This window comes from Opisthocomus hoazin, chromosome 11 (genome assembly GCF_030867145.1).
Source record: "Opisthocomus hoazin isolate bOpiHoa1 chromosome 11, bOpiHoa1.hap1, whole genome shotgun sequence".
In the NCBI taxonomy this organism is placed as follows: Eukaryota; Metazoa; Chordata; class Aves; order Opisthocomiformes; family Opisthocomidae; genus Opisthocomus; species Opisthocomus hoazin.
The window spans coordinates 1,382,324-1,406,000 of record NC_134424.1 but is presented as its reverse complement, the minus strand read 5'-3'; the positions used below and the strand labels follow the sequence as shown (position 1 = coordinate 1,406,000).

The following is a 23,677-nucleotide window of genomic DNA, read 5'->3' as shown; positions in this document are numbered from 1 at the left end:
AAGGAAGTTAGGATAAAGTTTCAGTAAAGTCAATGGCAAAACTTAAAATTTAGTGGAATCAGGATTTCAGTCTTTGGATGCAGTGTGGATGAAGAGAGGTCCAGTCTGCGCTGTGTGGGTCGTGATACGGTGTGTTGTCAGATTCCTGAGCTCTGTTGGGTACAGGAATAGGCTATTTCTGGTCATTCTGCAGGTGCAACACGCCATTTTTCCCAAGCAATTACGAGTTTAAATGAAGTCAATTTGTGAACACAAAGTTCTTTTCCGCAGGCAGATCCTTGCGGCGGCGAAGAGGGCAGACCAAGTCGGCCATTTCCTCTGGGTGGGCTCGGACACGTGGGGCTCCAAGGTGAGCCCACTGCTGCAGCAGGAGGACGTCGCCGAGGGAGCCATCACCATCCTGCCCAAGCGAGCCACCATAGAGGGTAAGAGCTCCCTTCTGCTTGGCTCTCCCGCTTCCTGAAACACTGGTGGCACAAAAAGAATTGCCCATAAATTTTTCTCGTATGTGTTTTGTGAATAAATTTGTACAGACATGGTATGATTTAAAGAGGATAAAGTGCATTGAGTAAGTCTTCATCTCCTGAAATTTTCCTAAATGTCTGTGTTCCTCACCCAAGAACAATATATTATTTCCACAGTTGAGAAGCTCTCAGCAGTTATTTATTAAAGGCACAATTTCAGAGCTTATATTAAGCTGTGGTGATATGACACTGCCGTTATCACTTAAAAGAAAGTAAACCAAAATGATCTTAACATATCATGTGTATGCATAGGAAGAGAAAATCTTTTGCAATTTATGTATCATCCCTGAAGCAGTGGATAAGTTTTCTACTGAAGATGTGAAAATTCATTTTTAAGTCAGCAGTTTCCATTTAAACTTAGCTTCACTTTTATTTCGTTCAGATCAAGCACTATATTTATCTACACATATTGCTTGCGTGCTCCACAAATATATGTACTTGTACATATGCATGTGAATATAAAAATTGTGGGAAGCTTTTTGTACATAATCCCGTCGTTCCTCAACATTTCTTTGTGTTCTGACATCTGACCTTTCCTCAGTTTGTTATCCTTTTTGTCTGTAGAGATGCTTAACTGGCCAAATAGCTTCCTCTGGGCAAACCCAACTTGCCACTTAGAGCCCGTGTTCACTGTAATGTGAAGAGAAAGGTTCTTTACAAGGGAGGTGCTGAGTCAAGAGAACAAACTCCTGGGCTGGCACACAGCTTTGTGTGGGGCAGGGTCTCCAAAGAGTCCTTGAACACCTTGCCCAGATTAGAAGAGGTTCTGGTGTGTTCACTCATGGAAAACCAAATATTTGCATTCATTTTTACTGTGTCTACCACCTCATTAGTTATTCTTCTCAGGTATATAATATGCTTCATCCTTTTACATTTTTTAAACCCTAGAGGCGTTTTTGCATGTTATTTTTCTAGAAATACGTACAGTTGATAGACAATGAAGTGTTTTGTTTCTGAAAACCAGGATATTTTAATAATGTTTTCATACTGTGTTCGTCCCTGAGGGTTTCTGACACAGAAACGAAAAGTCTGCCAACAGTAAACAGAAATAAAAACTCTCCACGTTCGTTTATTTTAAAATATTTTCCTACTGTATTACACATTAAACACATCGGACATAAGAGGAAACATGAGGTTTGCGTTTGGACACGGTAAGAGACGATAGCAGAGCGCAAGGGTTCGGGTATAGAAAGCCGGTTAAATAGCAGGTACAAATATCAGCATATTTAGAGTATCTGCAAAAATATATGTCCACTGAGCCCGAAAATATCTTCTTATGCAGTGAATATATCAGACCATTACCTAAAAGTTGGCTAGTTGCATTTTGCACTTGTAGGCACGTGGATGGCACGGCTGCTGGTCCGTGGTGCTTGAATTGCGTTTTGCCTGTCCGTGTGATTGTGCTCGTTCTTCAGCAGTGGGTGCCCTACAGCAGATACCTGTTTTGAGGGCCGTGAGTTGCGTCTTGCTTTCTGGAAAGGGAAAAATGCTCAGCCACGAGTAGGTACTGTGCTTGGTACAAAAGGAGAGGCAGAGCGAGGTGTCCCAGAACAGCAGCAGCACTGTTCTGGAGAGCTTTTCCCGGCTGCTCTGGGAAGGTGCAGCCTGGTTCGTACCTTTTGCAGTCCCGTTCATCCGTCCCTAATTGCCATCTGCACTTGCCATCTGCTTCATCCTGTTCGGAGGGAGAGTAAAGGGACGGTGAGGAACGCAGAGCAGATTCCCGTTCTCCCAAAGCAGTTTTCCAGAACTCCACATTTCCCCTTTCAGACCCATTCCGCTCCCTTTCAGACCCATTCCGTTTCTGTTTCACCCACGAAGAGAGGCATCCAGTGAAATCTGTTACTTACAGAAATAAGTAATCCTTAGGTATTAGCGTTTCACTGCTTAGAGAGGCTGTTATCCGTACGGATTGCCTGCCTTTCTTGCATTTCGACTGCTGTGTGTTGTTTTGCTTTCCTTTCTGCTGTTGTAGTGATTTCCTTTGGCGATGAATTCAAGGGGACTGGAAAGAGACATTTGAATGTTGTTCTTTTATCATTCCAGCAATGAACATCTGCTTCCTAAAATGTAATAATGCTTTTCTTTTGATGAATACATAAAATAAATGAAATAAGAAGCCGTGATTTTCCCTATAAATGGATGGAACCAAGCCGAATGAACAGAAGGGAGCTCAGCTGGCCCCGCGGGGCCGTGCCGCGAGCCGCGCCGCAGCCCAGCAGTCTCCGCGCTGTGCGGTGGGAGCAGCAGAGCTGCCGCCTGCCCCTGCGGCTCCCGGGCTCCGGGGCAAGGCAACAGCTGAGTGCCCGCTGGGTTTGGGGAGAGCTGCTTTAGCGGGGATGAAGAATTGCTTTACTCCTCAAGACCATCTTCATTTTCTTCTTTCCTTTTAGCACTGTGTTAACTGGTGTTTGTAGTATATTAGAAGACGACTCCTAACAAACTTCAGTGGAAACAGAGAGCACTGCAGCTCCCGTACCGTAACCTGAAGTACGTGATGCTGCTAGCCTCTGCTCACGCTTCGGGGAGGAATGTTAGGCTGATAAGCCAGGAGATGTTAAATTGCACTGAAAACTAACGTGCCTGCAGGTTCAAGTGTATGTGGTGCACTTTGGATTATCAGATTTTTGACATCTGTAACGCTGCTGGTCACAGAACTCGTAATCTGAAACAGTGACTAAACAGAAAAAGACATTTCTCAAGTAACACTTCTCCCCCAGCCATGACTCTTCAATTCAAAATACAAACATGTTGGTGTATTTGCGCCTGGCTACATATCTGCCGTGTGAAGCTCCTGGTTGTGGTAACAGTGGGAAAATCCCGGCAGCCTCCATCTCCCCAGAGTCAGAAGCGCTCGGTTTCTGGTGGAACCTGGCCCCAGGTAGGCAGTTATTTGTCTTGGTACTTGATGTCGCTCTTGGGACAAAATTTTCTTTGCCGTAGTCCCGTGGGGTGATTTAGGAAATCATTACATGAACTGAATTCATTCATCTTGAGTCAGTCTTAATATAGCCCGATTGTGTTTGAGGTAATTATGCTGAAAGGATAAAGCTGCATCTTATTTGCATAATTGCAGTAGACGGTGAGCCAGAGGAAGTGCTCACTTAAATAGTACTAACTCCATGAAAACTGGTGTTTGAAACAAGCTCCATAGCCAACTTCACCAGGTATCAACGAAGCTGACGATGTTTTCAGGGGAAAAGAGCAGAATGTGTTTATTTTTAGAACAAGTATTGCAGCAGAATATTGTATTCTGGTTATTGTTACTTTGAACTCTTCCAAAGGAAGGTTGTGATGGTGTGTCCTCATGCTCACTGAGGATTACTAAAGCTCAGCGTATGCCCAGAGGAACAAGCACCTGTGTTGCTGCAGGTACCCGTGCTTAAGGATGTAAGAGTTTGCAGTCATCTGCCTTGTTCTGAATAGTCTGTTACTCCGAGTATATACTTGTAATTTTTTTGTGGAAAGGTCTAATACAACCACAGAGAGTGTTAGTGGTGGGAGATGAGAAAAATCGAACAGTTTAAACAACAGACAAAAGATGTATTTTGTAATTAAAGTTTTAAAAGGATGTATTATTATTATTACTACTACTACTACTATTATATTCATTTTACAATAATACAGGAATGAGGAGCATCTGTGGCTCTGCATGCATTTGACATTCATTAAAACAGCAACATAAAAGAAAAAAATCCATAGAAAATCATTCTTCTCCAAAATGCATGTGGTTTGTAGGATTTTACCTACTGCTGCTTTGTTCCCCGGCAACCCTTATTCTTCTTCCTTCACCTGAACAGAAAGCTGAACTTTGCACATGGGGAGACTCCTCTGCCAGGCTGGTGCTGAAGAACAGAAACGGTGCCCAGCTAATGACGGGGGGGGTGAAATGCCACGAAGGGGAGCAAGTGTGGGCTACAGGAGGGTTTCAGGCAAGCAAAGCAGACTGTTGCAGAGTAGAGATGCAATCAGGATTGTGGTAAATATGGGAGATGTTGAGGCAAGTATAATAAGTTCCCAAGATGTCAGGTGCCAGGGAGAAAATGGAATCACAGTGGAAAATGAAAAGAAAGCTTGAGAGTTTGAAAAAGAAGTGTTTTGTTCTTGCAGTTCAGCTGAGCTAGTTGCCTTCAGACTAGCAAATTACTGTCCGTGGTTGTCTTTTCAGTAGGCAGTGACAGTCTAAGAGAAAGTTGCTCATTTGTCTCATTTTCCATTGGAAGTCCCAGAAGCTCTGTAGACCATCCAAACCAGCAACAAATAAAATGCGGAAACATGCCCTGAGTTGTTGTGAGTGGACCATCATTCCAGCCGCGGACTTCCCCGAGCGATGGCTGAGATGAACTGCAACCCGATTTCCTTGTAGGTGGAAACGAACTTCTTCCACACTAATCTTTTTAATCACAGGCTGACCTTTAAGTATTCCACTGCCACTTTCCCTCTTCATGTTTCAGCAGATTTAATGAACTCCAGAGCATTTCCTCCTCCTGTTATTACTACTGTACCCAAATCTAATGATACGTTTTAACTGCCGAGGGTAGCTCTCTTTATTAGACCGTATCGATGTATGGAAGAGTTACCTGGATGACCCTCTGATTAAAGGGGATAATACTACTGGTCCAGACATCAATTAAAATTCTCCCCAGCAGGCAGATTCAGAGTCAGGAGTTCCTAAATTCTTTCCCTGAAGGGAAAGCAGAGCTTTCTGCCAGCGATGAGAAGATACCTGTGGCATGGGAGATGGAGAAGCCTGATCTTTTTGCAGAAGGTCTGTGCCGTATTTGCTGAATTCAACATGAAAAGCTGTTGGACAGTGCATGTCCAGAAGATATGCTTGTCCAAGGAATGGAGTTGAGCAGGTGGTCTTGGGTTTCAGAATGTCTTTCCCACTATTTTCTTTTTCTTTCCCATTTTTTTCTTCTAGTCTAAGCACTGTCTCACTTCAGGTTTTAGATTTGTTGATATCAGTCTGTAGCATCAAGTCAGGTTAAAAATGGCTCATCAGCCTCCTTCAGGAGTGCAGCAGTAGAGAGCAGGCGTGGTAGGCAGAACAATGACATTCAGCAGGTGGGCTGGACCTTCAAGAGGTGCCTAGACCTCTCTGCATGGCAGCCCAGCAATAGATTTTTATCATCAAATGCAGTGTCACAGCTGAAATGAGGAAATAAGCAGCTTTATTCCTGCAAAAATATTCCTATTGTGCAACTCCAAGATTTATCTGTTTGCCATGGGTCCCGTGCAGGCCCAGAAGGAGGTGCTCGGAGCTTGCCCGTGGAGGTGGCATCCCTGGGCCTCTCCTCCAACCTCCCACTCAAGGCTTAGCACAGCAAGAACTAATACCTGGTAAGCCCTGTTAATGCCTAGTAGTATCTTGGTAAGCCCCACATGGGCAGTAGTGAAAACTAGTATTTTCAAGAGACGGTAGTAATTTTCGCTGCCTTTGTAATCTACCCATTCTGACACACTGAGGTTCACCAGATCTGTAGAAAATTTTGAACACCTTCTTTTTTTATATATCATTCAAAATACCGAGAGATAGGACTAGAACAGAGAGAAGTAGTTTGTGAAACTCGTAGCCATATTTTTAAGGAGTCTAAATGCCTCCAGTAGCTCTTAGAAAGTTTCAGAAATAAATATATGTAATTTCCATGGATTACAAATGTCTCTCTATTCCGGGATATCTAAGAATTTGTTTTCCTCTTAACCTCAGCTGAAAAGAAGATGAGAAACTGTTCACTTACGTCTTGCTTTCCGTTGTTCCTACACCTCTTTTCTGTGCACAGATTTTCCAATTGGGCTGTTACACTGTGGTTCGTGTCGTTAGCATCCATGCTACTGACTTAGCACTTTCAGAGATCTAGTTCTTCCTCTAAATTTTTTTCTTTAAAAAGTCTTCCATTTCTTACTCTGTGTCATCTGTTTTCATGGACACCAGCTCACAGTGAAAGGAAACCAGGGAGAAGAACAGCTGTAAGAGAAATGCGGAGGCTAATATATATGTATATATAATGTTAATTATTTTGAAAGTCTGGCAAAGTGCATTGCTAATGATGAAAAAATATCCTTTATGGTCTCAGATCAGAAGTTGACGCCACTGGACAGTGGGATTCAGCTACGTTTAGGATTAGTGACGCAGCTCCAGCAAGCTGTGGATGTGGCCGAGGTTTGCAGTCTGGTGAAGCTCTCAGCTGTGAGGTTAAAGCACAGCTCCAATTCAGCGCGAGGATGTACGCAGCTATTTGAAAAAATAGAAGTGGTGCAAGGGCTGTAAACAAACATAACTGTCCTTGAATTTTTCCATTGTTTGTCTTCCAGATAGATGGTGAATCATGTTTTTAATGTTTTGTTTTTATTTCCAAGAAGAGCTGATTTGCTTCTTTTTTATTTGGGCAGTATTACACCCAGAAAGAAACAATGAAAGAATAGCGATTTAAGAAGAAATTAGAATGAAATTAAATCTCACTATTTAGTGGCTCTCAAATATTTTACCTTCACAGCCCAAGTCTAGCAAAGCAGAGGAGCTCAGGGCTCATTTTCCTCCATGTTAGAGACAGTGTTGAATTTTATCCACCATGAATAAATACGGGCATGCTGTGCTGTGTCGAGCGATGGCTGCGTTCACCCCAGGATGTTTCTCTGGGAAAGATGTGCTTTATGCAGCACCTACCCACCTCCTCCCTGAACAGAACAGAGCAGCCTTATATCTCATAATAATATTTGTAAAATAATCAGGTTTGGATTCTCTTTGTTGACAGCCTGGTTCGGAGTCTTTCACAGTGCTCTGTTCTTCTCAGGCGTTTCGCTGTGTCCCTGGGGCACGAGCCTGTGCTTTGAAGAGAAGAAGTGAGATGGAAAGGTCTGGTTTGGGGGTTTGGTTCATGCTGGGCTGCCAAGCTGCCGTGCCGGTCCTGCTGCGAGCACAGCAATGGGATGGCTGGAGCCTCGCCGCGGCAGAGCCCACGGACGCCGAAAGCTGGAGGGGACACCCATCATGAGGGAGAAGATGTGAGAGAAGTAGCACGGACCATCACTCCCCCAATTTACTCACTCTTCCCATTACCTACCCTGAATTTTCCTCCTGTCTCCCTGCCACCGCCCATCCGACCCGGTTTCCTTTCTGCGCTGCTGGCAGGGCTCCGGCGGCGGGGGATTCGTTCTTCCTCGGCACCCCAAGCTGGCTGCTGGGGAGCAGTGGGACCAGCTCCGCCATCTTCCCTTCCCAGCGCCGCCAGCAGCCGGCTCCGGCGCCGGAGGGGGCACAGGAGCGTGTCCGTCGCGTGGTTTCTGGGGGTTAAGACGGTGTAATTACAAGCAACAGCAATCAGGGGATGCGCTTCAAGGCTGGCGGGTGGCAGCAGTTCGACAGAGCAGCTCTGCCTTGGACACTCACAAGCAAAGTTTGCACGAAGGACAACATAGATAAACATTTAGTTGCGTTTTTTCCCCCGTAAGTAAATTGTCTTTAGCAGCTTTGGAATGAAAATGCTCAGGGTCTTGCGTGCTCACGTTATTAAGTTAGTAAATATAGAGAAGTATCATCTGTTGAGAGAGGTTTGGCGTTTCGTCCTTTTGTCAAACGGGTGCTTTCGAATGGCGCCGCGTGTTCCTCGTAGGAAACCCGCGAGCTGGCCAGGCGCGGGGAGCAAAGAGTTTTCCTTTCTGTGCTGCTGCATCAATCACGCAGTGTTTAAAGTCATTCTGCCTGCACACTTGTTGGGAATCTATCTTTCCCAATGCAGATGAAGCCATTAATTGAATTTAAATTAATACCGTGGTTACCTGGGAATCCAAGACACACTCGCAGCCGTGAAAAGTTTATTGCGTATCGATTCCAGCCCGTTGAAAAGTCACCCCGGGAGTTCAGATTAGCTTGGCTTCTTCCTGGCTTCGTGCTGGATCTCCTCGCCCCTTGCCTGCGTACGGACGGACTATGATTTTTATAAGGTTTCAAATTAGTGTGATTTTTGTAGTTTTCTGTTAAATGAAGGCATTGAAGCGTCCGGGATTTTTGCTTTTGCTGAAGATTCCCTGTAAGCGTTTCCCACCGAGATGCAGCCGCAGCTGTAATCTCTGTGCTGCCTCCAACTCCAAGCAAACGCCCCAGGGCGCTCCAAACCGGAGCTCCCACGAGGGGATGCATTCGAAAAAGCCACACACTGTTTCAGCTCAAAACGTAGATTTCTACTCAAAAAATGCATCGTTTATGCAAACACATCATTTCAGCGTAGCAGTTTGCGGGAGTTACGCATCCGGCTGTTTTGCGGTGTTCAGTTATTGGAGTTCTTTTGGGGTTTCTCAGTTTGAAGGTGTCGTCTTTTTAGAGTATTAAAGAGAATTATCTGGCAGTGCTCAGTGCGAGAGACAGCTCAGCACTGCAACAGCATTAACAAGACATTTCCTCTCAAATGGGGTTCGAACCAGTGCCTTTCTGAATGGCGTCGCTGCTTCACGGCAAAGAAATTCGGTAGAAGGCTCCAACTGGGCGATGAAGAACCGTTGTAAAAGAAAGATTTAGGGAGGTTTCTCTTTGGCCCCTCGAAAGGAAATCAACTGCTCGCCCAACCTGGCTTGGTCAGATTCGAGGTGCCGCTCTGCCAGCGGTCGTTCGCTCCGTGGGTATATGTGTGTGTCTCTGCATTTCTGTATTTTCTGTGTTCCTCCCAGGGCTTGTGTTGGCAGCTCCTGTTTGATGTTCAGATTTAACTGTTATTTCAGGACACTGGAGATAGTGTGAGTGGGCGGTTTGAGAGAGAGAGATGTGTACACACACACACAAGCTAGACTGGTTGATGCTGTAAGAAGAGATAATTCACAGAATAATATTTAGCTGTTGATCGCTGTTCAGATATATCATCAGTGGTCTTTGTTTTGGAATACCCTGGATCGCATCTTCCGAAGAACACTTTTCCCCTCGGTGATCTAACACTGAAGCTGTCTGAGCTGTCTGTTGGACACATTTGGGCAGAGTGTTTCCATCCAGAAAGGAAGAAATCCATTTGTAGAAAGCCTGCTGTCTCTGCGTGCCAGCTCCTGAGCCGCACGTGGTCTGCTCGGAAGCTCCGAGCCCTCCTCTGCAGGTGTGCTCGCTGTGGAAGGTGCTGGTGGGTGTCCGTGGCTGGAGTGGCTGGAGCGAGAGCCTTCCTCCACGCAGCAGCCAGCCGTGTGCTGCTTTCCAGCAGTTTGCACAGCAGCAGAGCCAAGGGCAGCTCGGGCTGGCAGCCAGATTTTCCGTCCACACGAGGGGTGTTCAGCAACGCGTGGGCAGCACACAGCAAGCGCAGGAGGAAGGCAAGGAGCTCTTTCCTATACAGCCCCCCCCCAGATCAGGAAATCCTGGGGTTTTCTAGTGCTGTTAGTCCTTGCTCCTGTGCAGAGTTTCAAGCCTCATTTGTTGATGGGAATTTGTTTTCTGTTTGTTAGTAAAATTGGCAGGATTTCTAGGATCTGGGGAGTGATGAAGCTCAGGGGACCTCATCGGACCCCGCAAGAGTGAGCCCCTTCTGGGCAGCCGAAGCAGAGCTGGCTCATGGAAAATTATAAAAAAATAATGTTTTCATTACTCATTCTGTTTAGGCGTAGAAACAGAAGTGAAGAGCAGATTTTACCCCCTTCTCCCCCTCCCTCAGAGCAGTGCTGGCGCAGATATCGCACCAAGCACAGCAGTCGCGATGTCTTTGCCTCCCCAAGCCAGCCCATCCGACGCAGGGAGCGGAGAGGACGCTGCGGTACCCAGCGCAGAGCAGGAGAGGTTGAGCTGCGGAGAGGAAGGTGCAGGAGAAAGGAGCTGGGGGGGTGGGGGTGAGGTGTTCCCGTAGTCCCTCTGAGGCCTCTTACCCAGCGTCTGCCAGCATGGCAGGGTCCAGGTCTGGGGCTGCTTCTGCCGGGGTGGGAAGGGAGAGGGAAGAGCTCCGCTCTCCTCTTTGCTGGAGAGTTGCATCTCTCCTGGTGTTTGTTACACCATCATTTAAGTGGTTAATGCATAATGCGTTTTTCTACTTCACAGGAAGTATATTGGCAGAGTATTTGTTTTGCCATTTATATTTCATGTATTTTTCATGTGAAAAAGAAACGGCAGGAGCTTTCTGAAATAAACTGTTCCTGCTTGGGGTAAAAATAGCCATGGATGTTCCCAGATACCTAATTTCAGAAATGCCATTCTGCAGGAGCGCTGAGAACCACGGGTTGTTCCTAATGGAACAGATAGATTTTCATCTCCGATATGCTGCGCTGGCAAAGCAAAAAGACTTCGATATAGTAGGTAGCATTTCCAGTCCGGTGCCTGGTGCACTGCCCGCAGATGTCGCCAAATGGGCGGTGAGGGGTGATACCTACCTGATGGTCCCTCTTAATGTTTGCTCATGTTTGCAACAGATTTGGGCTCAAGAAAGAGCTCTGAGTAAGGACTTTGGGATTAGGTCCATGGGTACTAGGTGACCACTTATTTTCCTTTATAGTTATTGGAATGTTTTCAGTTAGGAAGCTTCAGACACTGGAACTGGGGGCGGTGAAACACAACAGAAATACAATCTGCTTGTGCCATGGGGTGGTGGAAGAAAGAGAAGGTTCAGTCATCAGTCTTCTCTACGAGGGTGATTTTTTGCAGCAAGAAATTAAAATACCAGTTATATGGTGGCAAAGAGGGGCTGAGGTGCGTCAAAGCGGCGCTGCCGGCCGAACCTCGCGGCACCCAGGAGCCCTGCGTTGGTGGGTGGTGGGTCTCGTTCCGTTCCAGCGGCCCGTGCTGTTGGTGCCCTCGCGCCCGGCTGCCGGGCAGAGGAGGGGCAGGGCCGTGTGCTCAGCGCTCCCCGCCGCGGCACGCGTTTCAGCAGGAATAGCTATTAAATCTCACCTGTGATTAGTTCATGTCTGTCAAATCACAGAGTCGCTAAGGTTGGAAAAGACCACTAAGATCATCAAGTCCATCCGTCAACCCAACACCACCAAAGCCTCTACCAGGATACCTTTGAGTCTAATATGTTTACAGTAACGCATTATTTCCGCTCTGCTTTGCTGAAATTCACTTAAATTTAAATTTGCTTAAATCTCAGCATTTTTTTATCTCACCAGCTTTTCCATTACTCTTTACAAATGGTAATAATTATTAATTTGTTTAATATTTCTCTTCCTCTTTGGGGTCAGGCTTTTTCTGTCTTTGAAAGATGTTGAAAGCAAAAGTTCCTAAATTCTCGTAAGAAATTTTTTTCTTTTGGTATTTTGACTCCTTTTGATATTTTTTCTTTGCTATTTTGATCTCAAAATTGACAGAAAATACCTAAAGAAAACACCAATCTAGAGAAATATTCTTTCTCTAGGCCAGTTGAAATTAGTCTCTGAAATCCTCTATGACTTACTTATTCTTTCTCTGTATTAGCAACCCAGAAAAGAAATACTGCTTCACAGTCTTTCAAGCAAAGCAAAAATTAGATGAAAATGCAAGTATGGCATTCCTGTTTGCAAGTAGGAAATTAATATGCTGACATTATACATTGAAAATGTATTCGCTGTAAGTATTCCAGGTTTATTAGTGTCTGCGTTGTCCCGCGTGGGCAGATATCGCCTACCCCCCTGGTCCTCGCCGTGGGGTTCCGGAGCGTCCCGGGAAAGGTCTCGGCAGGCTCCAGCTTCTCCGCTGCCGGGGCTCCACGCACCGTGGCACGCGTGGATCGCGTGTTTCTGCAGCGGGCTGAGCTCCGCTGGGCCAGACGGGCTCAGCCACGAAAAGAAATAAATAAATGTGCTAGTTTTAGAAAGTGGGCACAGATTTGAAAGGAGTTTTTTGTTTGATTGTTTTTTTTCCTTTTGGTTTGTGTTGTTAAGGCTTGAATGATTATAGGCTTTTGAAAGCAATACTTTAGGAAATAATACACACAATAATAGAAATAATTTCCTTAAAGATGATACAATGAATGTTAAAGTGCCCACTTCACTCCTGCTGGGTTTGCAGATCTGCTTCGGGAACGTGTTTTCATTTTGTTGACTGTCTGCATGACAACACTCTGATGACCAAAGGAAACAGGAGAGAATTCAGAAAAAACATCCTCAGTGTGATCACGTGTGCGGGCTCCTTAGTAAAGAGAAGCAGGAGTCAGCAGCTCAAAGATCTTGGTCTCCTGGTAAGTGCACATGATACAAACCTGTGCCCCATAGCTAGAATGCAGTGGTAGGACGGTGAGGAGCTCGGTGTTGGCACGTCAGGACACCCCTCGGTGCAGTTGGAGGTAAAATGTCTTTCCTCCCTCTTAAATGAGGATAGAATTAATAATGTGATTAATCATGCAAGCTGGCTAATAAAGAAGGGCCGGGAAACTAATTTTTTCTACTAATCCAATATATAAAAATGCAGGAAAAAAAACAAAAAGAAAAAACCTCACTCTCTCCCCCTCCAAACTCGGCTCTGCTGGTGGTTAAGTGAGAGCTCCTTGTGCATGGTCCTGGTGCATGTCAGCTTCCAAAAAGTAATTGTGTGAGAATTTGGAAGAATGAAGTGAGTGGCCTCGGGTCCTTTATTGCTGCTGAAAAGAGAATGGTGTCATTGCTTGTGAATAGTGATTAAGCCTAATTGGAGTCAGTGGTTTGCTGTTAGGCTGATGAGAGCCACCTGCAGAGCCTAGGCCTGCCTATATCCTCCAGGGATGGGTGGGGCACCAGCGTCTTTGCTTCTCCACGCCCAGCAGAGCGGACGGGGCTCCTGGCTTTCCTCCAGCGTGGCGTGTCCATGGGTGCCTGTGAAGCAGGAAGCTCTCGCAGGTGTTTACGAGGTAAAACCAGGTTTTTATTTCTGTTTCTCTCTTTAGTTTCTTTCTTGGGTTACTTGTAGTGGTTGACCTATTCAAAGTAGCCTTCCGTTACCTTTGTAATGAGGAAATACTTTTTATTTTCAAGTTTTTGTGTTTCTGAGTTTAATTACCACTTCACGTAGCATAAATTTCCAAAGTAAAAGCTTTTAGGATCTAATGGAAGGTGCTGTTAATGACATCTGGAAGTTGTTGACATCCCTGCTGTTCTACATAGGTGTGCTGGGGCTGCCAGGGAGGCTTTGCTGCTGAAGAGACTTGCGTGGGAAGAGCCCGTTTGTTCTCTGGCTTCATCCCTTGGTCTGTAAGGTTCATGGCTTTGTGAGGGCTGCAGCCTGCTGCCCGGTGAAGGAGTCCAGGGCAACAGGAGAGTGGTGGGGCTGCTGTGGAAAGAAAGGTGTGGAAGATACCTCTGTGTCTTGGTGTGGGCAGTAACGCGTAGCTGAGGCATTGGGCAAGGTGGGAGATGAAATCTGTGGGGGGGTGGCAGTGGCTGTGGCCCCTTCCCGCCCAGGGGGGTGATGGGTGCTGCTGAACCTGCTCTGCTCGTGGCTGGAAAAGGCTTCAGAGACTTCCCGGGTGCCAGAAGTGATCGCTTAAGTCAGAAATTAAGTCATGAAATAGCTTTTTTTGCAAAGGTCTTTGGGGTTTGGATTTGTTTTTGTTTGGTTTGGGTGTTTTGGGTTTGTTTTTTGGTGTGTGTGCCATCCCCTCTGAGATCTAGTGGGTTTATTGGACAAAAGCTAGGAAGAAGCAAAGGCAGGTCAGTGGGGAGCACGTCGGGTCAGTGGGGAGCGCGTCTCTGTGCCTGGCTGGTGCACTGGGTTTTCTGCCTAGCGAGAGGGCGTCGGGGCCGGCTCTGCTGTGCTGCAGGGACCCCGCTCTGTCCTGCAGTCACCTCCAGTAACACGGTACTGCTGGAGTTATTCATGTTTCTCTTTTTCTGTGAACGTTTGCATTGAGCAGTTCACTTACATGGTGCCAACACAAAGTTTAACAGAATACTGCAGCAACTCCAATTTGTGGAATTAAATTGATCTGCTGTATTTAAAAAAAAAAAAATAAATCACACCTGAACTTCCTGTAACATCCCCTTAGAATTTAAATTATGTTTTTAGCTCTGGCAATTATTTAAAATGCTGATACGTCAATCCCCAAAGAGAGAATACTTGTCTCGAGTATTGCCACTTGAAATTTTGGGAAGCCACACAGATGTTCATCTCCTCGTTATGGAAATAATGTATTTGGTTAATGTGTTGGTGCGAAGAGAGGGGAATACAAATTATCTTCCAACTTGAGAGCCGTGTTAAAGTTTCCTTATGTGTAGACTGTCTTACTCCTCTCTCACACAGGATCTCTGGTGAGAGAGGTCCCCCGACCCGGTGGGGTTTGGGCGTGCTGGCTCTGGCCGGGCCCCGCTGCCCAGTTTGCCACTGCTCAGCACCGTGACACTGGGACGCGTGGGGCTCGGTGCCCCCACAGAAGCCGGGGTTGATCCTCTTGGGGGTTTGTCTGCTCGGAGGGTCCACGTGCTCCTTGCTGGGATGTGGCTCGGGTCCCTCCAAGGGCTGTCCCTGCAGCCTCCAGGCAGTCAGAAATCCTTGAGCACGCATCAGAAATTCGGAAAACCGAGGCGAGGATGTGAGCCAGGCACTGGCTGGGTGGTCCCTAAGGCTGGGCAGGACCCCAAGGGGATGCTGAAACCGGGGGTGGGGTAGCCCTGCGGAGTGGCAAGGAAAAAGTAGAGGTGATGAGAGGATGAGGAATGGGCGCCTGGAGGATATTCTGCTCATGAAGTATTTAAATGAAATTGGAAAGCTTTTTTTCTCTCCCTGGAAGCTGGGAGGTATTTCAATGACGAGCGGTTGGGGCGATGCGGGTGTTGCTGTGCGGGACTCCAGGGCCTGGAGGCCAGTCCGAGGGGTGGCACCGCATCCCCCAGCCCCAGAAACCAGCCCCGATATCTTTAGCTTTGTCTCTCTTATCCAAGTCTGAGCGGTTGCTCTGGACAGGACCTTGTGGTTTGGTGTGGAGTGGAAGCTGAAACTTTGTGTTGGCAGCTTCAGCCGAGAGGGCTGGAGAGAGGGAGGGAGAGAAGGGTAATTAAGTCGTGCTCTCCTGCATCCTAGCACTTTCTGGCTGGCTGGCGTTGTTAAAGCTGCTTTATAATCATGAGGTCGGTTGTCAAAAATCAAGGAAGTAGTCTTTTTTATTTTTTTTCAATGACTGTAAGGAAAAAGGGAAAGGAAAAATGCAGTGGAGTTTTTGGGTAATATTTTCTTAGGGATGCTCTCTCGAGGGGAATTTGAAAATAAGTTTGGCACCCTGTATAGCAGTTCACGCTGCGACCGGACTGTGGGCGCAGCCAGCGCTGTCCAAGCCCCGGTGCCGGGCGCGGGTGGCCTCTCGTGAGCCCGTTTGGGGACCGGCTGCCCGTGACTGCAGCTCCCGGCTCCGGCTCGCGAGCCGGTGCCGTGCGTGCTGTGTAAATGATGGCTCTGCAGAAAAGAGGCGTCGTGTGAACCAGCGCTTCGAGAGCACCTTGCTGCTTCCAGCCAGCCATGTCAACAGCGAAAAAACAAAAAAAAGGCAGCTCTCGCTGTCTGCTGGGGGGGCTGAGTGTGTGAGTACGGGGCTGTGAGCGTGCATATAAATTGTGGGATACCCAAATATGTTTACACATGCTGTAATTATTCCCTTTGACATGGTAACACTTCAGCGAGGCGTGGGCAAATAAATCCGGAGAAAGAAAGCAAATGAACTCCGTGTATTGAAGGAATTGAATGCGGTGTAAGGAAATAAAACTCGAAACGCAGCGAGTTCCGCGGGCTGGGCTCGGGCTTGGCGGGAAGGAGCGGCCCCTCGTGCTCCCTCCCGCGCGGGGGGAACCAGGTACGTCTCGGCCGGTGCGCGGCCCGGCATCCCCTGCCGCTCCCACCGCAGGCTGGAGGAGCACGGGCTTTGATTTCCTTTCCAGTTTTGTTTGCTGGGGAGGTCTAACGACGCGCCTGAGCATCGATTTGGTGTCTGCAAGGCGGTTCTAAGTCCGTGTGCCAGAGCAGCGCGGCCGGCGAGGAGCAGTGACCGTGGCCGCGGCTGTTTAGGACGCCGCGGCTCGGAATTCAGGTCATGGGATGATGGAAAACTACCTTTTGTGTGGCATCGCTGTCACAGAATCACAGAATAATAGGGGTTGGAAGGGACCTCTGTGGGTCACCTAGTCCAACCCTCCTGCCCAAGCAGGGTCACCTACAGCAGGCTGCACAGGACCTTGTCCAGGCGGGGCTGGAATATCTCCAGAGAAGGAGACTCCACAGCCTCCCTGGGCAGCCTGGGCCAGGGCTCCGTCACCCTCAGAGGGAAGAAGTTCTTCCTCATGTTCAGACGGAGCTTCCTCTGCTTCAGTTTGTGCCCATTGCCCCTTGTCCTGTCACTGGGCACCACTGAAAAGAGCTGTCGGTCCTGTTCTTGGCTCATCCGCTGAACGAGAGCGCGTGCGCAGCGGTGGTGGGGGGTACAGGTGGGGAGCTCCGGGGGGGCTGCGGTGCCCGACTTGGCCGTCCTCGGCAGCAGAGCCGGGTAGCGGCCACAGCCTCGCCGCCATGGGCACCTCTGACCTTCCATTCACTTTACTTTGGCATGTTCATGGTGTATGCTGATTTTTATTTATTTATCATTGCTAATTTTAACCTGCTGAACATCCTTAGGGGTTGCTCCAGTTGCTGCATTAGAGTGTAGAGGGATTTGTGTGTTTTTATCCTCACTTTAAATTGTGCAGGCAGATGACTTGGGTTTAAATGCTTTGAAGGATATGCAACGTGCATTTTGTCTGCTGCTGCTATCAAAGGGAAGAAAACCACTCATGTTCTGCATTTAGACCTTCTGTATGTCTCTGATTTTACTGCTCTGCATCACTAAAATGAAACAGGCTATCTGTGGAGCAGCTTCTCCCCTTCAGTCAGAAAGGGTGGGCAGGAAGAGCTCAGAAGACCAACGGGAAGAAGACATCAATGCGTACAAAGGGATGTAGTTAAAGAGTTCGTTGCAGATGAAAAAGTGAAATAACCACTCAGAATTTGGGGGAAAGTATTATGAATAGGAGAGGGTGATCTACATCCTGACCGTGGGCTGCCTTGCCACTGCTTTGCTCTGTGTCCCTGGGTGACACCGTTAAGCTCTGCTCGAGTTTCACTGCTGCTGGGTGGGATTGATGCAGAAGCTGCAACAGGTGATCTCAAGGAGCCTGGCTCTGAAAGTGAAGAGGGAAAGCAAATCATTGACTGAGTTGTATTGCAATATGTATTCTTTTTTTTTTTTTTAAAAAAAAAAAACAGCTTTTCTCTCATCTTCAGGTATGAGGGGGAAAAAAAGAGTTGAAAGAGTGCTTCATGGATAAGGTCCTGGCAAGACAAATAGCCCATTTCCAGTAACAGGGCAGCAGGAAAGGATGAATTACTGGGAGAGACATTCTGCTTCTGGATGTATGTTTAAATCTGTTCAGCTTGGCCTGATTCTGGTGATAATCTTTACAGCAGGTACAGATCCTCACTCGCAAGAGTAGGCTTATGTCAGCAGCGTTTTTGCCATGGCTGGGACTCTGCATATTGCAATTCATAAAAAATTATTCATTCCCGCTGCAGGAGTCGTTTGAATAAGAAGTGGAGTTATTCAGCTGAAAGCAGAGCACCGTAGGCATTAAGCAACCTGGGTGACTTATACTGGTGTCAACCTGGAAAGTCCCTCCGTGGCTGGAAATGCAGAAGTCTCTTATGCATGATGAAGTCTGTAGTTGTTTGGGGGAAGAGGAGCACGAGCCTTCTTCATCTTCTGCCCTGTAGTATCTCTCTCGATGCTCTGAGGCATGGATGGGGTTGTTTTCTTGTTTGTAAAGAAAACGGTGGGTCCCCCTGGGTTAGAACATCAGCCTCCTGCTCGGGTGAGAGGGTGATGCCAGCGTCCTCCAGAAAACCCTGGCAGCAGGAGGAAGCAGGGCTGGAGATGGGCTCCTCGATGTCTGTGTCCAGCGCCCGCTGCAGCAAGGAAATCTCATCCTCAGCTGAGGCCTCTGGCTGGTAGGGTAATAAAAGTAGCAAATAGGAGGAATAAATTTAGGGTTTTCCACTAACTGTTTATATTGATATAAACAGGAGCTCTGCGAAAGTAAGAAGTGCCCGAGGGCAATGAAATGTAGAATAATGAATAATAATATACCTCTATATTAACCTTTCTATATTAACCTTTCTATTGCAGCACTGGCTAGACACCACCTGGGTCACGACCTCATTGCCATGGCAGCGGTGTAATTTTATAAAAGTGATAACGATGGCACTTAGCCAATATATGTCTGTTTCCACAATAGAAGCTTTGTAGCTTAAAATCCCGGATTTGCCCTAAGTACGGCAAGCTGAATTTCCTTTGTCCGTGCTTTGTCACGTATCTAAAAAAGACAAATGTGACATCAGCTAAAATACCCTTTTTCGTTGCTCGTATTGGCATCTGTTAAAAAAGAAAACAACTGCAAAGCATTTTTATGGTGTGAAGTAAGTTGATAAAATCGCTTAATATTATGGCCTTTTTATTGAGTAAGAAGGTCAAGAAAAATCTATAGACTGTCTTAACAGCTCCATAATGCGATGTAGTGTGTGGCTTAGTCTTTTTTCAGATTTTATTCTGTTGCCCAAATGTCTTAAAATTGATCTTATCATTCCATATCAAATGCTTTTATCCCAGATTTATGTCAGCAGATTAAACTATTTTGGCTAGAATGCTAGGAAAATCAGAAAATTATTTCAGTAGCTGTTTTCTAGTAGGTGATGATTTACTAGCTGGGTAAGTAATATTTGTACAACTAGCAATCGTTAGTGTGGAAGTACTTGGGACAAAATAGGGAAAAATAAAAATATCGTAAACTGATAAAATCACTACACTTATTAAATTAGGTCAATATGTTGTATTTACTCACAAGCCACGTGGGCTGAGAATGACAATGCTTTAGACACAGGAGAAATGCAGTAGGTCAACAACTTTGTGTTTTAATTAGGCTTAATTGTTTTCCTCATTAAATAACCCCAGAGCCCTGGAAGTCACTGCTGACACATGAAATAGATGCTTCACAGCGCGAGTGGTTTGGGAAACAAGAAGTGACAGAGGTCTCTCTTAGAGAACTATCTGGTTCCTTCCCGCCAGCAGCCCGTTCCCGTTGCGGATCCTCACGAGCCGCCCGCCCGCTGTTCACCCGCTGGGATACTGGGATGCTCGCTTGGCTGCTGCTGGAGGCACTGCAGCCGGTTCAGTATTGGATCCCCTATTGGAATTTTCTTTTCCCAGGGGACTGCTCTTTTCTGGGCACCTCCCTGCCCTCCCGTGCACCGTCTCTCCTCTGCAGCCCGTCTTTTCCCTGTCGGCGTGTGCCTGATGCCTTCCCCATGATAAATGCCTCCTCTGTGAACCTGCCTTCCTCCCCCTCCCCTCTCCGTGATGCAGCTGACCGCGGCAAACCGCATCGTTAGTCTTGGAGCCTGGTTTATCCTCCAAAGCACGTAGAATTCCCTCGGCCATCTCTGCCGGGGAAGCTGAGCATTATGCTCTCAGGCAGAAAATGGGCAACACGTAACATCAAATGGAAGGAGAGATGCGAGATTAATGTTAAAAAACCCCCCAAATGATTTATTTCTTTGGGTGTAAAAAGCAGCCGCAAGCTGCGTTTTCTGGTGGAGAATGGAGCTGCTCTTCCAGGCGTTCCCGGCTGCGCAGCGCTGTGGCATCCTGCTTCCTTAGGGATGCCGGGTCCGGGAGGACCGGAGAGGGGTTTCCAAGGGCGGAGGGGGCAGGGCTGGGTGCAGCAATGGTGCTCCCTGTCCCGATGAGTGACCCCAAATGGCGCCGAGTGAAACACCCAGGTAAAATCTGAGGTGCAGAGCCGGAGTCCAGCCAGCTGGAGAGGAGATGCTCCCATCTTCCTCCAGTAGTTTCTGCTTTCAGTCACTTCAGCTCTGCTGCTGGCCCCCATCCTGACCAGAGGGTGCTTGGGCTGGCGCTGCGAGCAGCCCATGGAGCTAAGCAAGGACACAACCGAAAGTGCCCAGGTTTTGGTGGCACCACAGCCACGTGACGCTCGTCCCTCCTTCGCGTGGGCTCTACCAGCCCTCTGCAGGGCTTGGGATCGGGTGCCTTTCCCCTGCTTCCCTCCCTCCTTTTTTTTAGGTCTGTTTTGTTGCTATGTAGTTTGATTTATATATTAATCCTGGAGTGGAAAATAAATGAACCCATTAGGCAGGATCATCTCTCTGTGTAAGAATAATGATTTAATCAAATCGCAGTGATTTAAAGTAATAAGAGATTTATTTTAATTTGTAAAATCTCATAAAATAACTATCTATATCTCTTAGAGGTATTTGCTGAAAAAAGTAATTTTCTTAAGTATGATATATGAGGAACACTGGGAAATCGCTCTATCACACAATCGCTCTATCGCTCTCTTGTCACACAAGGGTAGTACTTGGCCACGTACAAGAGTAAGAAGTGCTTATTCCTACTTTATGTTTAAGCATCCAGCTTTTTTGGTTGGGTCATGTTAATTCCCTGAGCCCCTGAACCCCAAACTCTTATTCCTGTGTTTAGTGCTATGCGTGGGAGTTGTCTTAATGTCTTAAGCTTAAAAAGATTAAGCTTAAGCACAGGCTTAAGTCTGTTTATATTACAGAGAGCATGTTTGCCTGTGTCTCAACTTCAATGTTTATGAATTGTATTAATTTAAAAAAAGCATCTGAAATTAGGTATACATTGAAGATGTCCCTCTGGCTCAAGCCCGCTGACATGGGTAGGGCTGCTTGTGTTTGCGGGACAGCGTGGTGTCACATGGAAGCGTAGAACCAGTCCTGGCCGGTAGCAGACTGGAGATGGAGCGGATGGTTTGTGTATTTTTAAGACACTTGCAAGCAGTGTCTTTTTCTAAGGGTTAATGAATTACAGATCGCTCTGAGTCTGCTGAGAAGTTCCCTGATGTTGCTGATGTTGATGCTGCCGTGGGCTCAGGAGCTCCTTCCCTCCACGCCGGCCTGCTGAGGTGACACACTGTGTTTGCAGTGTGTGACCGGGGGTTTCTGTCACCCCTCCCCAGGGGAACGAGGGGTGCTGCCGCAGCTCCCGTTCACCGACCGTCTCCCGTTTGCCCCTGCAGAAAAGGAGCTGCCCATCGCCACACGCCACTGCCCAGGGGCTGGCAAACCTGCCCAGCTCTGTGGGCGTTTGCACCAGCGTCCTCTGAAGCGGGTGCTCGTGCTGGACTCGGTTGTGCGCAGCCCTCGGGAGGAGCTTGGCAGAGTCGAGAACTGCTGTAGTCGTGGCTGTCAACTAAACTCGTGTGCCATCAATCCTTAGCCATTAGCTGACAAGGTTTGCGTGGCGCTGATCTTTGCATAGATCCATCACAGCCTTATGACGAGCTTTCAGAATATTATAGTATAGATGTGTATCTACTTTAGAAACTGTTCCTTGGTAGGAATTTAAATCGTGAAACTCGTCATGGGATCCCAAATGTTTAGTTCAAGTCCACTGGCAAGGCTGGCTGCGCGGTAGCAGTCACACTCATGAAAGGTCAGCATTTGCTGACAATTAAATATTTGGGGTTTGCTTTACTTATTAGCTGAGCATCTGATGTGAAGTTTAAAAATAGTAAGATCGTTACATTGAGCCTGTTTACTCCTAAATGAAAAATGTATTTTTCCTCTAGGTTTCTTTTTTTCGAAGCACACCTAGCACAATTACCCTTCTGAAAGTAATGGTGGGAAAAAGTGAAACGGTAGAGATTTGTTGGCTCAGATCGCAGAGCGACAAGCGTGGTCTGTACTCACCTCAGCCGCTGTGTTTCGGACAGTCGTCATCACTTCTCTGACAGTGTTCTCAGGAATGATATGGGGAAAAAAACAGGAAAAAACCGCAACCCATTCTAGGAGCAGTAGAATTCCACTGAGCATTCTTTACTAACTGTTAAGTCAGATGAAAATCTCATCTGCAGTGAGCTGGCCCAGCTCAGTTGGTGGAGGTGCAGGGGTTTGCACCAGGCAACAAGAAATGCCCGAGGTTTTCTCCTCTGGCTCATCGTACCCGAGCTGTGCACGCGTGCCAGCGCTTTGGGTGAAAGCTGTAAATATTTATTGGATAAAAAATGGTGCCAGTGAGCACACTTTTGTGGAGCGAGGTAGGAATCTTTCTGCTCGGTCCTGGCTGTGGGGATGTTTCTTGGTGCTGGGGTGGAGGGCAGTTTGCAGAGGTGACGCCTTCTAGAGATCTTCTCCAGGACTTGGTGGCGGTGGGAGCGGCAGTGCTGTGACCTGCAGTGCAGCCAGTGGGTGCCCGGTGCCTGGACCTGCTGCTCAGCTCCGTCCCTCGGTCAGTCAGGCACTCACCTGCTTGTTTTGATCAATAAAAAATGATGATTAAAAAAAAATGTACTCTCTTTAATAGGGATCTGTATTCCTTCTTGAGAATGCAGAGGGATCATTAAAAAAAATCAATGAGAATGATATTATTTGTTATTAAATCTGTAAAGGTTTAGAGTAATTGTTATGGAATTCTGTTACAGTTCTATCAAGACTTATTGATTTTATCTTATTAAGTTATAGAGCACTTTTCCCAGAGGTCAGTTGGTTTGGCACATTGGTAAGATACTCTTTCAGAGCCATGTATATATTGTGGGTCTTATGACTGGGTATCCCCTTTGAAAGGGTCTTTTAATTATGAGTAAAACTAATACACACAGGTTTACAGGAAAACAGGTTTAGCTTGTACGTGCCTAAAATCTAAGAGTAGTTTCTAAATTTTCTTCTGACCCATCCACACGAATATTTTCCTTAGGAAATTTCATCCCAGAAGTGGAGAAATGGTGCTATCCCTTACCATGCACAAAAACCTTCCTAAGTCCCTAATTTGTCATTAATGAAGTAGAGCAGCTGTGGTAGGAGCCTTCCACTGAATGAATTCCCTAAAACGTGGGAAACCCAGGTGAAGTCCGTGCCTTAGCAGCGAGACGGCAGGAGGAGATGGGGTCTCTGCCCTCGCAGGTCAGCTCTTTCCCTGCGCCTTCGTGCAGTTTCGTTCTGGGGAGCTTTCATTTCAAGCTGCAAAAAGCTGGAGAAGCTGAGCGGGGTCGATGGCATTGGCTCGGCTGTTTGGTGGTGCTGAGAGACACCACGGAGGTCCTCTCTGTTCGGGTGCTTCGCCCGCGGGTTGGGCGCTGTCCTTCGGGGCTGGCTGCCGGCGAGGTGGCACGGCGCGGAGTTGCTGTTGTCCCGGAGCACCTCATTGCAGGAGAGCCTGCAGGTATTATCTAGTGGGGCTGCAGGTGACATTTTGATCTGC

General features: G+C 47.1%; 1 protein-coding gene across 3 annotated transcripts in view; it reads left to right on the top strand.

Moving 5' to 3' along the window:
- The window catches only part of GRM7 (glutamate metabotropic receptor 7), a 310,746-nt gene that overhangs the window by 164,347 nt on the left and 122,722 nt on the right, over positions 1–23,677 (top strand). For all 3 annotated transcript variants that reach the window (XM_075432729.1, XM_075432727.1, XM_075432728.1), the window contains exon 4: positions 271–425. In XM_075432729.1, the coding sequence (XP_075288844.1) occupies positions 271–425 (155 nt within the window). The remainder of the gene's footprint in view (positions 1–270; positions 426–23,677) is intronic.